Source organism: Phyllostomus discolor, chromosome 7 (genome assembly GCF_004126475.2).
Source record: "Phyllostomus discolor isolate MPI-MPIP mPhyDis1 chromosome 7, mPhyDis1.pri.v3, whole genome shotgun sequence".
In the NCBI taxonomy this organism is placed as follows: domain Eukaryota; kingdom Metazoa; phylum Chordata; class Mammalia; order Chiroptera; family Phyllostomidae; genus Phyllostomus; species Phyllostomus discolor.
In genome coordinates, this window is record NC_040909.2 from 8,622,437 (window position 1) to 8,634,894 (window position 12,458).

Consider the following 12,458-nt stretch of genomic DNA (forward strand, 5'->3'; position numbering starts at 1 on the left):
TCTGGAGTCGTTCTTGACGAGGCAAACCTATCTATCCACTGCCCAGCAGTAACTTTCCTCAACATAATGAGATTTGGCAGTTTTTGTTTGGGCTCTGAATACTGACTTCTCCCAGAGTATTATTAAAGCAATAGTCTCCACTGCAGGCAACTTTTGAAAACCCTTCATATGAGTCACAACGTTTTGTATTCACTATGTCAGACGGTATGTCTGTTCGACTTGGGTCTGGTTTCCTGACGCACTCTCCTCTATCGACCTGGCAAATGACTGACCTCTTGACCCTGTTTAGGAACCGTTTCCGGGTAACGGTTTGAACACATCCGAGGCCACCCCTCCATCCACCAAGGGCTACCAGATCCCCCTCCTGAGGCGCCCCCCCTTCCCAAGCACACCGGGCGCGGCCTGGGTAGGGTGGCACCGCGTCCTGCCCGAACACCCAGTGTGAATTTCTCCTGCGTGACTGGACTCAACTGGCACTAAGGTGATAAGTACACTTGGGGGAACGCCAACTAGATTAAAAAAAAAATCACACCGGCTTTCACCAACCACACATTTTTGGAGGAACCACCCAGAACTGTGAAAACGTGCGGCGTACGCCATCCCGTACGCCCCTCTTTCCCTCTGCCCTGGGCACGCTGGTCACGCAAGGCCCCACCGTGTCAGCGCGGGTCACGGAGCAGAGGGGGAGCGCGGCTGGTGCTGAGCGTTGCTCAGCCGCTCCTGGGGTCAACCGCTTGACCCAAAGGCCCTGCAAAGCGTCCAGGACGGTGGCAGGTCGGCTCCGCTGTCACTTTTGAAGTCCAGTCTTCGACCCGCTCTCCCAGAGGCCTGAGTGGCCACACAGCCCCCTCTGCCAACCCTGCCTGGTCCGGAAGGCCCCCAGCCCACACCTGTGGCTTGAGAGAACCCCTCCAAACAGTCGAAGTGAATACAGCTCAGAAGGAACCATGTTTGGTGCCGGCGAATAAAAAATTAATCTCTCTCTCTCATGAGACTGTAATGTATAGTAGAGAAGAACGATGCTTAAAGGGGCACCGAAAAGCACCAAGCACCAGAGGGTGGACTGGAACGAACTGTCTTTTCCAGTCTGAACTTCTGATCTTACTGATTAGAAAGCATGTGAACGGTGGGCCCTTGGAGACAGTGTAGGTACTGAGAGTTAAGGCTGGTTTATTCCTCTTACCCTCGCCTGCTAGCCAGAAGTAGTACAGGCAGCAGGCTGTTCGACGACCACTCTCCTGGTCCTCGGAGACGACAGAGGAGGAATGAAGGAGCGGAGAGCCCCAGCGCCACCACCCTATCCTGGCTGCCGGCGGTGTGCAGCCAGGTGGTGTGTCTCCAAGAGCACGGGCGCACTGGGCTCTGGACCGGGTGTGCGGACACCTGGCCGCCTTCCACAGTTCTCCACGGGCCTGTGCTCGGCAGCACACATACCAGAACCTGACAACGGGCAGAAAGAATCCGTACTCTAAGGAATACGTGAATGGAGAGAAATAGTCTATCCAAAATAATATTGCAAATTATACGAAGAGTTCATGGTTTCTTGATTCAAGAAAATGAAATTTCACTTCCGTAGCTGGCTACTGTAAAATGTGGCATAAAAATATTTTTAGGAGACATATCTGTACTTTAAATTCTGCACACAAGGAATGAATAACAATTAATAAGTGTCTACTTTTGAAATTCATCTCTAATATTGAAACAGAACAACAGACTGCCATTACGTTTCTTACACTTTTAAGTTACCAGATATTTACAAATAAGATATAATCTGTATCAAAAAAGGGGGCGTTTTCAACTATATCTGCTGCTTTCACTGGGACTCCGGCGATGAGAGTAACTTCGGTCACTTTCGCTGTCAGAGCCGTAAGACCTACAGCTCCTGTGCAACAGAACAGAACAGACACACAAACACGTTTTAGCTGTCAGCCCTCTGAGTTCCTCTGGCGGCTTCTTCTTCCACCAGACTGGCTGAAAGCCCTCCCCCGCAGTGGCACCCAGCACCATGGGGGACGGGGGTGGGGAGACTGCTGGCTGGGGGTGGGCGGTAACACTGAGGACGTTTCAGAGATGCTTCAAATGGCAGAGAGTAGTAACAGCAAGGTTAAGACAAAATAAGGAAACATGGCATCGTGGAAAGTTACCTGAAATCCACTTGTGCAAACAAACAGAATAATTTTCCATGTTACCCAAACGAGCATCAATACTTACTTAATTAGACTGAGGAAGTAAGGGGAGAAGGTGCATGGAGAGTGTTTCATTCCAGATATGGAAATCAAAATGGTGCCCAATGGGGGGGCGAGGGGGCGGGCACAGAAGGAGGGAGCACAGGGACAGGGGGTCAAGAGGACAGGGTGACGGTCACCATCCAGTTAGACTGGGAAATGTTCACTGAGAGCCAGTCACTTTGCTAGACACTAGGAATACACACACACACACACACGCACACACACAGTGACCAAATGTTCCCTGCAGCTCGAGGATAATACAGAAGAGGGGAACCGCGCACGGGGGTGGGGCGGCACACATCGGGGTTAGAGGCCTGGAGGGCTTCCCGGGGCAGAGGGTTGCGGCGCAGACCTGCAGCGTGGGTGGGAACTGGCCATTTCAAGAGGCAGGGGGGCGTCTCTCAGCAGAAGCAAAGGTCCCGCACATTAAAGGGAGAGGGCAGAAAAGCCAGGGCTGGAGCTGCAGGCGGCAAGGCCTGAGGTGCAACGCTAAGGAGCCTGGCCCTGCCCTGGAGGGCAGTGTGGACAGAGCCCTTGACGAGTTTAGGACAAGGAAGTGTCCAGATAGCAATCACCTTCCAGAAGGATCACGGGTTGTCCCTGCAGTGGATGAGGGGAGGGTAAGGCTGAAGGCCACCAGGAAAGGGACACAACAAAGTCCCAGAAAAACTTACAGTACTGGGCAAAATGTTACATAAAACATAGTATTTATAAATAAATAAAAAGCACATTTCCCCCAAATAAATGTCGAGATATGAAACTTAATCCTGCTGCTGAAGCGAATGACTATAGCATCTTATTATATACTTTTTTTTTAAATTTAAAAAATTAACAAACTCGCTCTGCTATTTCTAGCAATGAGCCCCATTTTAAAAAGTGGGCCTCGGTTTGGGCGGACTTCTCTCTTCACTCCTTCCGAGAAAAACGTCTGTCCAAGGACATGTGAGAATCTAAAAACCCGCCTTAGGTTCCAACGTCAACAACCACCAGCAAACGTTACCCAGCGCCTTTAACACGAAGGCCGCGCCTGCAGCTGCCTGGGGGTCGCTGAAGTTCAAGAAGAGGGGAGGGAGTTTCTGTCCTAAGACCATCACGTTTTCTCTTCCGAGTCTACGGCCTCGCAGGCCGAGCGCCCACAGGACCGTCTGCGCAGGCCTTCGGGGGGAGACCCACCTGGACCGCCTGTTGTAGCTCCTGCCTCGGTGGTAACTGTCGCTCCTCTGGCTTCTGCTGCGACTCCGACTCCTGCTGTCGTAGCTGTCGTACGTGTAGGACCTGCTTCGACAGCGACAGTGAACACTCAGGTTTTCTACTCAAACGCTCACCTGTTCCCACTCCCCTTCAGGGGCTTAAGAGAGGTCGGTCTCTGAGACCGTGGGCGTGTGCGACAGTGAGACACGCTCGCACGACAAGCGCCGGAAACGCTGCACAGCCGCCCCAGACCGGACGTGCCGCACCGAATGGACAAACGTCACAGAACTAACACTGAGCGAGGCGGGTCGAGTCTGGCGGACATGGCGCATTGCGCTCAGCGACCCCTGCCCCTGCAGCCTGACAGCGACTGTGCCTTCTGACCCCGGAGCAGACCGGGCCAACAGGAAGAACTGTCAAAAAGACCCCGTTTAGAAAGGGTGTGGTTTCACGAGACAAACGCGTGTTTAAGTTTCTCAACAAAACCCAACACACTTAAAGGGCATGAGGGTTCCACAAAACTAGGCCTCTCGGTTCTGCCCCTGCGGGGGTCCCCACCCCCGCCCGTACCTGGACCGGCTGTGGGGGTCATACGAGCTGCTCCTGGATCTGCTCCTGCTGGACGTCCTAGTAGGAATCACATGAGGGACCGTCACCGTGTGCAGCGGGACAGGCTACATAAAAAATCTAGACATTTATTTACCCGTCAAGAAAACACAGTGAAACCCAGCAGCTGTTAGTCTCTGTATCAAAAGTACACTGGATTTTTTAAAAAGCATGTTGGATTGCATGAGGCAGATTGAGTTTTAGGCTACTCTTCTCGGAGGTGTGCCCAGAGAAGTCACTGGGGAGGCTCTAACTGTGTGCGGGCGGAGGGGACGACAGGTCTGCCCAGGCGGGACACCACCTGGTGAGTAACGTGAAGCTGTAGTTGTGGGAAATGCCTGAAAGGCAAACGAGGGTTTGAAGAATCTGTGAGAGCCAGAAATCTGGGATTACCCTCACCACACTTCTTCATTTGGTCCCTCTTTAAAACTCCTCCTACCCTGCCCTGGCTGGTGTGGCTCAGTGGACTGAGCACCGGCCTGTGAACCAAAGGGTCTCAGGTTCGATTCCCAGTCAGGGTACATGCCTGGGTTGTGGGCCAGGTCCCCAATTGGGGGCATGTGAGAGGCAACCACACATTGATGTTTCCCTCTCTCCCTCCCTTCCCTTCTCTCTATAAAATCTTTTTTTTTTAAAGGAGGTTTACAGTTATAATACAAATAATAAAAAAATTAGTAAATAATAATACAAGAATAAGGTGCTGCCTGTACTCAGAACTGTAAACCTACTTTGAAAAAATCAAACTCTGGCCCTGGCTGGTGTAGCTCAGTGGATTGAGCTCAGGCTCCGAACCAAAGTGTCGCAGGTTCGATTCCCAGTCAGGGTACATGCCTGGGTTGCAGGCCATGACCCCCAGCAACCGCACATTGATGTTTCTCTCTCTTTCTCCCTCCCTTCCCTCTCTAAAAATAAATAAAATCTTTAAAAAACAAAACAAAACAAAAAAACAAACTCCAACTTCTCCTATCCCAACCTCTAACTCAAGTCAAGAGGCGAGTGCAGGTGTGGACTCAGGGTAAGGAAGATGCACACTGGGGTCAGGAGGAGGTAGAGATACGGTGGTCAGGGCCTCTCTTACATATGTCTACTGCTTGTCTTTCCTCATTCTGGGAGGATCCCGTCCCGAGAACAGCCAGTGAGTACCTGACTGCTCTCTGAGAGAGAACTGACTGGCACTGAGCAGTGACAGGCCCGGATGGCAGCCAGGATGGAGGCCGCGACTCACGAGCTCACCTGTGACTTTTGTAACTGCGGGAGGAACTGCTCCGGCTTCTCGTGCGGCCCCTGCTGTACCACCCTCTGCTCCGACTTCGAGAATAGCTTCTTGACCTACAATTAGGAGTGTAAAACTATCATTGTATAAACCCCCACGTTAAAATTAAACTACTTACAGGGCAGGGAGGGAAACCACAGTAAGAGGACAGGCCATGGGAAAGGTCGCTCGTGAACTCCTCGCAGTGTGGGTGTGACGGTGACAGTTAAAAAGGGTTTGGATGGCACAGAGTGACACAAAGAAAAGCCAGGAAATGCTGCTACAGGTATGTGTAGCAGAAGAGGAAATACCAGAAGCCCTATTAGTAATATCAGAAGAGGAAGTTATCTAATCTCCATTAACGGCAGAATGGGTTAAAAAAATTAACTCAGAGATCTATACTGGAATATTCTAAAGCAGGAAAATGAATGAGCTAAATAAAGCCTCATGTAACAACTGAGACATCCCTTTGGAACATAATGGTGAGTGGAAAAGGTAAACACAGAACATCTACATATAAAAGGATTTTGTTTGAAAACAAGCAGAAGCAACCCTGTGTAAGGACAGAAACATTGGAGGAAAGACCACACAGGAAAGCACCAGAACCGTGCCGACGGTTTAGAATACCGTCCAGGGGAGGAGAGAGACAGTGGGTAGCACCACACAGGGCTCCGTCAGGCACATCGAAGCCCTACTAAGGTTTGATGACATCTTACGTTACGTTTTATATCTTAGTCATGTATTTTATGATTGCACCTATTTAACCGTTAATCAAACAGAAACGTAAGGAAGGCAGCCCTGCCCTCTGCACGCACTCGGCCCCCCGCCCCGCCCGCCCTGCTTGGTGCCCGTCGCTCAGGGTCGGGACTGTAACCCTGCGTTCAGGCCACTTCCGGAACCCCTTCCCAGGGTGTACGCAGCCTCCACCGCACTGCCTTCCAGCAAGACTCTAGTCGTCTGTTTGCTCAGCAACAACCCTAAAGCGGGCCGGGAGGGGCTGAGAGACCAGCGGGGACAGTCTGTGCATCAGCAGACGTTCAGTCCACTCAGAATGTCCACGAGCATCTTCAGCTGATGCCAAGTGGCCCTTGGTCTTCGGTCCTGTCAGAAACGTCCACGCTTAAAAAAACATCCCTGGGTACAGAGAACTCACTCACTTTCATTTTTGATTTAATACACAAAACATCCAGCACGTTTCAGTGCTCCGATAACTGTGGTGTAGCTGTATTGCCAACGACAACCCGCTCTCGCCCTGTCATCCAGTGGTGACGGCACCTGGGGCCAGGCAGGGAGAGGGGTCGGCAATGCATCAGTCTTGGTGGGTGTTTTGGGCAGAGTCAGGGTGTTCTCTGCAAGGCAGTCCCTCACTTGGGCAAGTCCACAGCCCAGCAGGGGAGTCAGACCCAGGTGGGTAACCAAATCGGGGAGGCAGAGTTCAGCTATCTCAGCCTGCTGCCTCGGCTGAACAGCTTAGAGCTCCCTGCTCAGCCTCGCTGTGCCTGCCTTCGTTCGATGAAGCACCACCCACCCCAGAGGCACTCGTGGGAAGGCACTAAATGAGAGTGGCCAGTGTCGCCAACAGCTCAGAGCTACCAGCGAGTACACGGGAAGGCGGATGCTGAGCAGACAGGAGGCAGGAGACAGGTAACTGCACCCAGGAGCAGGAAACGCCAGGGTTCGCCAGCTGCCTGGGCCTGCTGGGAGTCAGGGCAGGAAGAGGGAGGGGGCCCACAGCACAAACACGGGGTGGTGTGAGAGGGGTGAGGAGCGTCAGCAGAGGGCTTCCAGAAGGCGAGGACCGAAAACCGGCCGAATGGGAGAACGTGAAAACCTCACTCGGTCTAGCGAGATGGGGGAGGCGAGGCACAGAAGACAGACTACAAGCAACTGAGGGGTAAATGGGAGACAGTTATGCAGGTGCAAGTGCTGTTTCCTAGTTTTAAAGAAATCGGGGTGAAGGGAGAGAAAGACCGACAAATAACTAGAAAGGGACACAAAAACGCTCAAAGACTATTACTGTATTTTAGGTTCAAGTCATGGAATCAAGCGTAAGATAGTAAGACATATGAGTAATAAGAGATAGGGAGGTGAAACCAAAAGATCTTTACAACACAAAGAGTGTGAACTACTTATTTCTATCACCACCACCTCTTTTTTAGTTTAAAAAAACTCTCAGTCTATGCTGACAAAAGTTGGCTGCAACTTGAACTGAAAATAAATAAATGTATCTAAAGGGGATGGTTTATACCGTCCCTCCAACCCTGTCCCAGCCTTGAATAAAGATCACCGAATTCGGCAAAAAAAGGTAAAGGGATTAAGAGGCACAATTTGGTCGTTAAAAAACAGTCACGAGGATGTACAGCACAGCACAGGGAATACAGTCAGTAACATTCTAATAACCGTGTATGGGGCCAGGTGGGGGCTGGAAATACCAGGGGAGCATTTTGTAAAGCCTACGATTGTCTAACCACTATGCTGTCCACCTGACACTCATACAAAATAACACTGAATGTAAGCCATAATTGAAAAATAAAATTAGAAAGAGCTCATCCAGATGCTTGCCTTGAGCAGGCAGCTTGGTCTCCGTGGTCCTCCGCTCCCTCATGTGTGAAGGGGAGGGTCAGGCGGAGGGTCTCCGCCCTGCCAGTGAGCGGGGAGCTGCCACCTACCGCGGCAACTGGCCCCGCTGCCAGAGGGCTCCGACAGGAGGCGGCGGCTTTCTACGCCGCGCCCCGGCTGCTTCCCTGGAGCCCGCTCCGTGTCCTCAATCTGCTCTGAGTCACCGGCACAAGACTTCTCCGTACCCACCTTCCAGGTATTTGGAAACAGCAATCTTGTCCCTAATTCTGGGGTTCTTCCAAGCTAAGCAGTAACAGACTCTCTTTGGGAGGAAGAAAGGAAAGGGAATACGGCTCACCGATAAGATGACGTGGAACTTCGCGACCGACTTCTCGAATGACTGTAGGAGACAGACCGTGTTCTGTGCCTCGACTTGGTTTCGGATTTACTGCGAGACCGACTGGGACTCCGGGACTGGCTGTCGCCGTCCCGACTAGGCGTCTGCTCATCACTTGAGCTCTCCTGATTTCTCGGCCTCCGGTTCAAGCGTGCAGTCTTTCTTACTTCATCAAAGAGAGACCCAGGCCGCACTTTATTTTTGCTCTTAATTTCAATCCTCAAGCCTTGCGGCTTCACTTCAGGCAGAGCGGTCAGTGCCTTGCCTTCCAGGGCACTGGATGTGACAGCCGCCGGTGCTGCCAGGTGGCCCGCCCCTTGTAGGGGCTTCCACTTATTGTCCAGGAGGCCGAGCTGGCCCCTGTCGGCCACCTCCTTCCTCACCGTGCTTTCCACGGCGCCGGCCGGGCCCGCAGGCCCGCCGTCCACTTTCCCCGCCTCGCCCACCGCGGGGCCTTCGGTCACGCTGCTGTCCTGCGTGCGCGCCTCTGCCTCGGGGTGCTCCGCCTGCACTTCCTCCTTCACGAGGTCTACCTCGGGCACATCCTGCTGCACACCTCCCAGAGGGGACGCCCCCTCCACCTTTGCTGGGGAACTCCTATCCGGGGTGCAAATCTCCATGTTGTCATCGGCCTGGAACACGTCCTCCACTCCGCTGGGCACACTGTCTTCGACAGGCTGAGCGCGTGGGGGTGAACCGGCCACCTTCTCCTCTGCACGTGAAGGTGCGGGGGAGGCGCTGAGCTTACCGTCGTCGTCGGCCGGCTGCTCGGCATCCGAGGGGGTCGCCGCCGCATTCTGTTTACCTGAGAGGCTGCCATCCTCACGGGGCTTCTCAGGTTGGGGGGTGTTTTCCTTTGTGGTTTCGCTGTTTTCAGACACTTGTTTTTTCTCCTGTGCCTCCTGAGTCACTTGCTTTTCACTAACCTCCTCCTCCTCCTCTTCCCCAAATTCCAGCGGAGGCTGCCAGTGGAAGGCCTGTTTTCGTTTTGGAGCCTTGTGCTTTTTATCTTTCTTGCCCTTTGTTTTCTCTTTCACTTTTTTGGCGTGTTCCCTCTTGAGGTTCTCCTTTGACCCGTGTTTGCGCTTCCGCAGCTTCCCCCGAGGGTGCTCCGAGTCGAGACAGGACCCCTCCGAGTCCGAGGCCGAGGGCCGCTGTCTGCCCGGCCTCCGAGCACCGCTGCCGTCACCCGGCGAAGGGCCTGCCGAAGCCTTTGCTGTGGGTTTGGCTTTGGTGTGAGTTTCACCCAACTCTGATTCGGAATCTGACGTGGCCTCCCCTTCCTCCTTATCGGAGGACGGCCGGGAGTTACTTTTACTGTTTTTGGTTACATCTCGTTCCGAATTGGACTCTGAGTCCCATTTGCTCCCGGCGTAATTCTTCCTTTTAGGCTTACCGCCATTTCTAAAGTGATCAGAGAGATCCCCTTTCAGAGTTCTTTTTGAACGAGGGCGTTCCCGTTCAGGCTTGGATTTTCCCCCATCTCTGTTTTTCTCTTGTTTATTATTCATTTCCGTCTGGACTTGCTTCCCTCTTCCCTGGGCGGACTGTGCAGCCTGAACACTTGACCGATCGCTGTCCGAAGAATAATCCAAAGATGACCTGCTTTCGCTGTACTTTCTCTGACACGACGGCTTGTCTCTGCCCTTCACATATTTATTGCGAAGTGTCTTTTCAGAACTGCTGCTGCGCCTTTTATTTGAAGCGCTACTTTTTTTCCCACGGGACCTCAGTTTCCTCTTGGCTCGCCTGCCGGCGTCACTGCTGACAGAAGAGTACGACGATGACCGACTGTACTGGGAACGGTCACTGTACTTGTTCCGCGAACGAGATCTAGAGGAGGGAGACCTAGACCTCGAACGCGAACTAGCTACGCTTCGTGACCTGGAGTACGATCTGGAGTAAGATCTGCTCCTGGAGGATCTGCTTCTTGACCTTGGTGAACTTTCTGAACTTCTGTCACTGTATTTTGAATAAGCACTCTGGTCACTTTCCGAATTCTTTTCTCTTTTGTGGTAGGATGATGAGCCACCAGTGTCTTTAATACTTGCTAAACTGTAAGTGCTTTGGATGGGCAGCAAATGGGTTGTTTTCTCTTTCATTTCCTGAATTCGCTCATAAGAGGGCTTCCAGGGCTTCTGCCCAGGCTTCCACCTCGAAGGAGGGGGACTGTCACTCAGCGGAATTACGGGAATATTTTCTGCCACCACTGGTGGTGGTACTATGATGCTCTCATTTTGTGGCACTACTGCTCTCAAAGGCTCTGCTTTAACGGGTTTGTTCTCACTCAGCTGAGAGGCTGTTCTTCTCGGCGACTCTGATGCCGTCCGCTGGTGCGCTGACTTGGAACTGGACCTGGACTTGGATCGACTTCGAGAATGTGATGAGGATTTTGACGGCGTCCTTGATCTTGAGCTTCCTCTAGAGTAAGACTGCGAGTGAGACTTTGATCTGTAGGAGTCTCTGCTGGAATGAGTTGAAGAGCTCTGGTCATCCTTGTCCGATTTAGACCAGTCCCGCTTTGACGAGTGATGAGAGGTGGATGAGGAAGACCGCGACCTCCCTTCTCTGTCACCAGAGGGCTTCATCCGCCGGGTGGAAGACTTTGAGGATTCTATGTCAGATGGCACAATCATCCTTCTCTTCTTAGTCTGTTTGTGTCTCCTGCAATGTTTCTGCTTTTTAGCTTTCTTTTTATGTTTAACCTTCTTCTCTTTTCTGTGTTTTTTATGGTGACCATCGGAGTGTCTTGTACTAAGGTCTGAATAATACCCATTGTAAGACCATGATCTCGATCTCTGGGACAAGCTTCTTTCATCCCATCGGCTTGAACAGGGGTCACTTAACCTACAGAGAGAACATAATATGCACGCATTATTTGCAAGCACACCTTCTATGCTTTAGAATGAACACAACGTCCGTTCGTTGTCAATGCACGTGCACTGACGAAGGCCTACTTAACAACAGAGCGCTGCCTCCGTGTGCACACGGGGGAAGGATACAGCAAGGAGTGTCGTTCTGGTCTGGAGCTTACTGCTGCAGACATTGGACAACTGCTCACAGAGCCACTTATAAAAGGACTTTCCCAAAGCTAAGCAAATAATTTCAAATTTGATAGGAAAATGGTTTTGAGAACCAAACCAACTAACCGCAAGAGCACTGCTGATACACAGCTCCCGGCCGTGACCGGCCCCTCACCCTCTGCCTGCAGGAGCACCGTCCAGCCACGCTCCCGGATGACGCTGCGGGCTCTGCAGATACAGGGGAACTGCCTGGACTCTAAGAGAGACCCCTTTTGCTCCAGAAGCTATAGTTTTATCTCAGCCCCACAAAGGCAATCGAGACCTTCCCCTAAGCTTTAAACTACTTACTATGGGAACTGAAGAAACAGTACGTGAAACAGAAGCAGGCTTCAGTCTCACTGGTCATGGCCGGGCTCAAGACCGCGAGTCCTCAGGCCCGCTGCGCCCGAGCCGCTTCCGCACAGCAGGTGCACACTCTTCCCTCCCCCTTCCAATCCCAAACTTGCTACAGGACGCCCACGCGGACAAAGACAATTTTCACGCGAACAACCACAGAGGGTCCCATTGGCGTAGTTTCACTTTTTAGTATATTTTCACTAGCTATTCCAAGGACAGCCCCATTTCCAAAATAAATGTTCCACTGTGGGGCGTCACTGAGGGTAAGAGATGGGTGCGCTTCTGAAGAAGCAGCAGCCCCTGGGGCCGGAAGTTCATGCACACACTGGGCACAGATTTCCCATCTACCGGTCCATTCATCGGTAACCGCGACACCTGGCTGTGCCAGACTTCCTGTTCAATTCCCTACAATTGAACAGGAAGTCTTTAAGAGGTTCAGCAGGCTGACAGTCTTATGAGGGGAAAACAGAACGCCTCCTGAGAACAGCACCGCTCTCCCCAAGTGTTCCCAAATGTGTCCTCAGGTCACACACTCGTTTTAAATTTAAAGATTCAGTGCAAACTCCAAAAGCAGGTCTCTATACACTTAAACACTTAACACTTAAAACGTGGCGGACATCGGAGTGTGCGGAGACTGAAAGTTCTTACTTGTCTCCTTTACTCCACTTCTCCCCACTGGGCGGCCTGTAGGCCCTCAGTCTCTGCATCTCCTCCTTCCAGTGAGGGGGCGTCTCGCTGCTGTCGTCGTCATCCGACTCCGAACACGACCTGGATCTCGGCGGTGTGTGATAGCGCTTTCAAAACAA

The 12,458-nt window shown here is 52.1% G+C and overlaps 1 protein-coding gene across 8 annotated transcripts in view; it reads right to left on the reverse strand.

The window, feature by feature from the left end:
* Positions 1-1,083: 1,083 nt before the first annotated feature.
* NKTR (natural killer cell triggering receptor) overlaps positions 1,084-12,458 on the reverse strand; it is a 45,135-nt gene continuing 33,760 nt past the window's right edge. For 6 of the 8 annotated variants that reach the window (XM_036030466.1, XM_028518262.2, XM_036030465.1 and 3 more), the window contains 6 exons: positions 12,301-12,446; positions 8,195-11,080; positions 5,259-5,354; positions 3,990-4,046; positions 3,402-3,506; positions 1,084-1,882 (listed from right to left, as the gene is read on the reverse strand). In XM_036030466.1, coding sequence (XP_035886359.1) covers positions 1,795-1,882; positions 3,402-3,506; positions 3,990-4,046; positions 5,259-5,354; positions 8,195-11,080; positions 12,301-12,446 — 3,378 coding nt within the window. In that variant the 3' untranslated portion in view covers positions 1,084-1,794. Of the gene's footprint in view, positions 1,883-3,401; positions 3,507-3,988; positions 4,107-5,258; positions 5,355-8,194; positions 11,081-12,300; positions 12,447-12,458 lie in introns of those variants that run through there. The other 2 variants (XM_028518261.2, XM_036030467.1) reach the window with 2 other exon arrangements.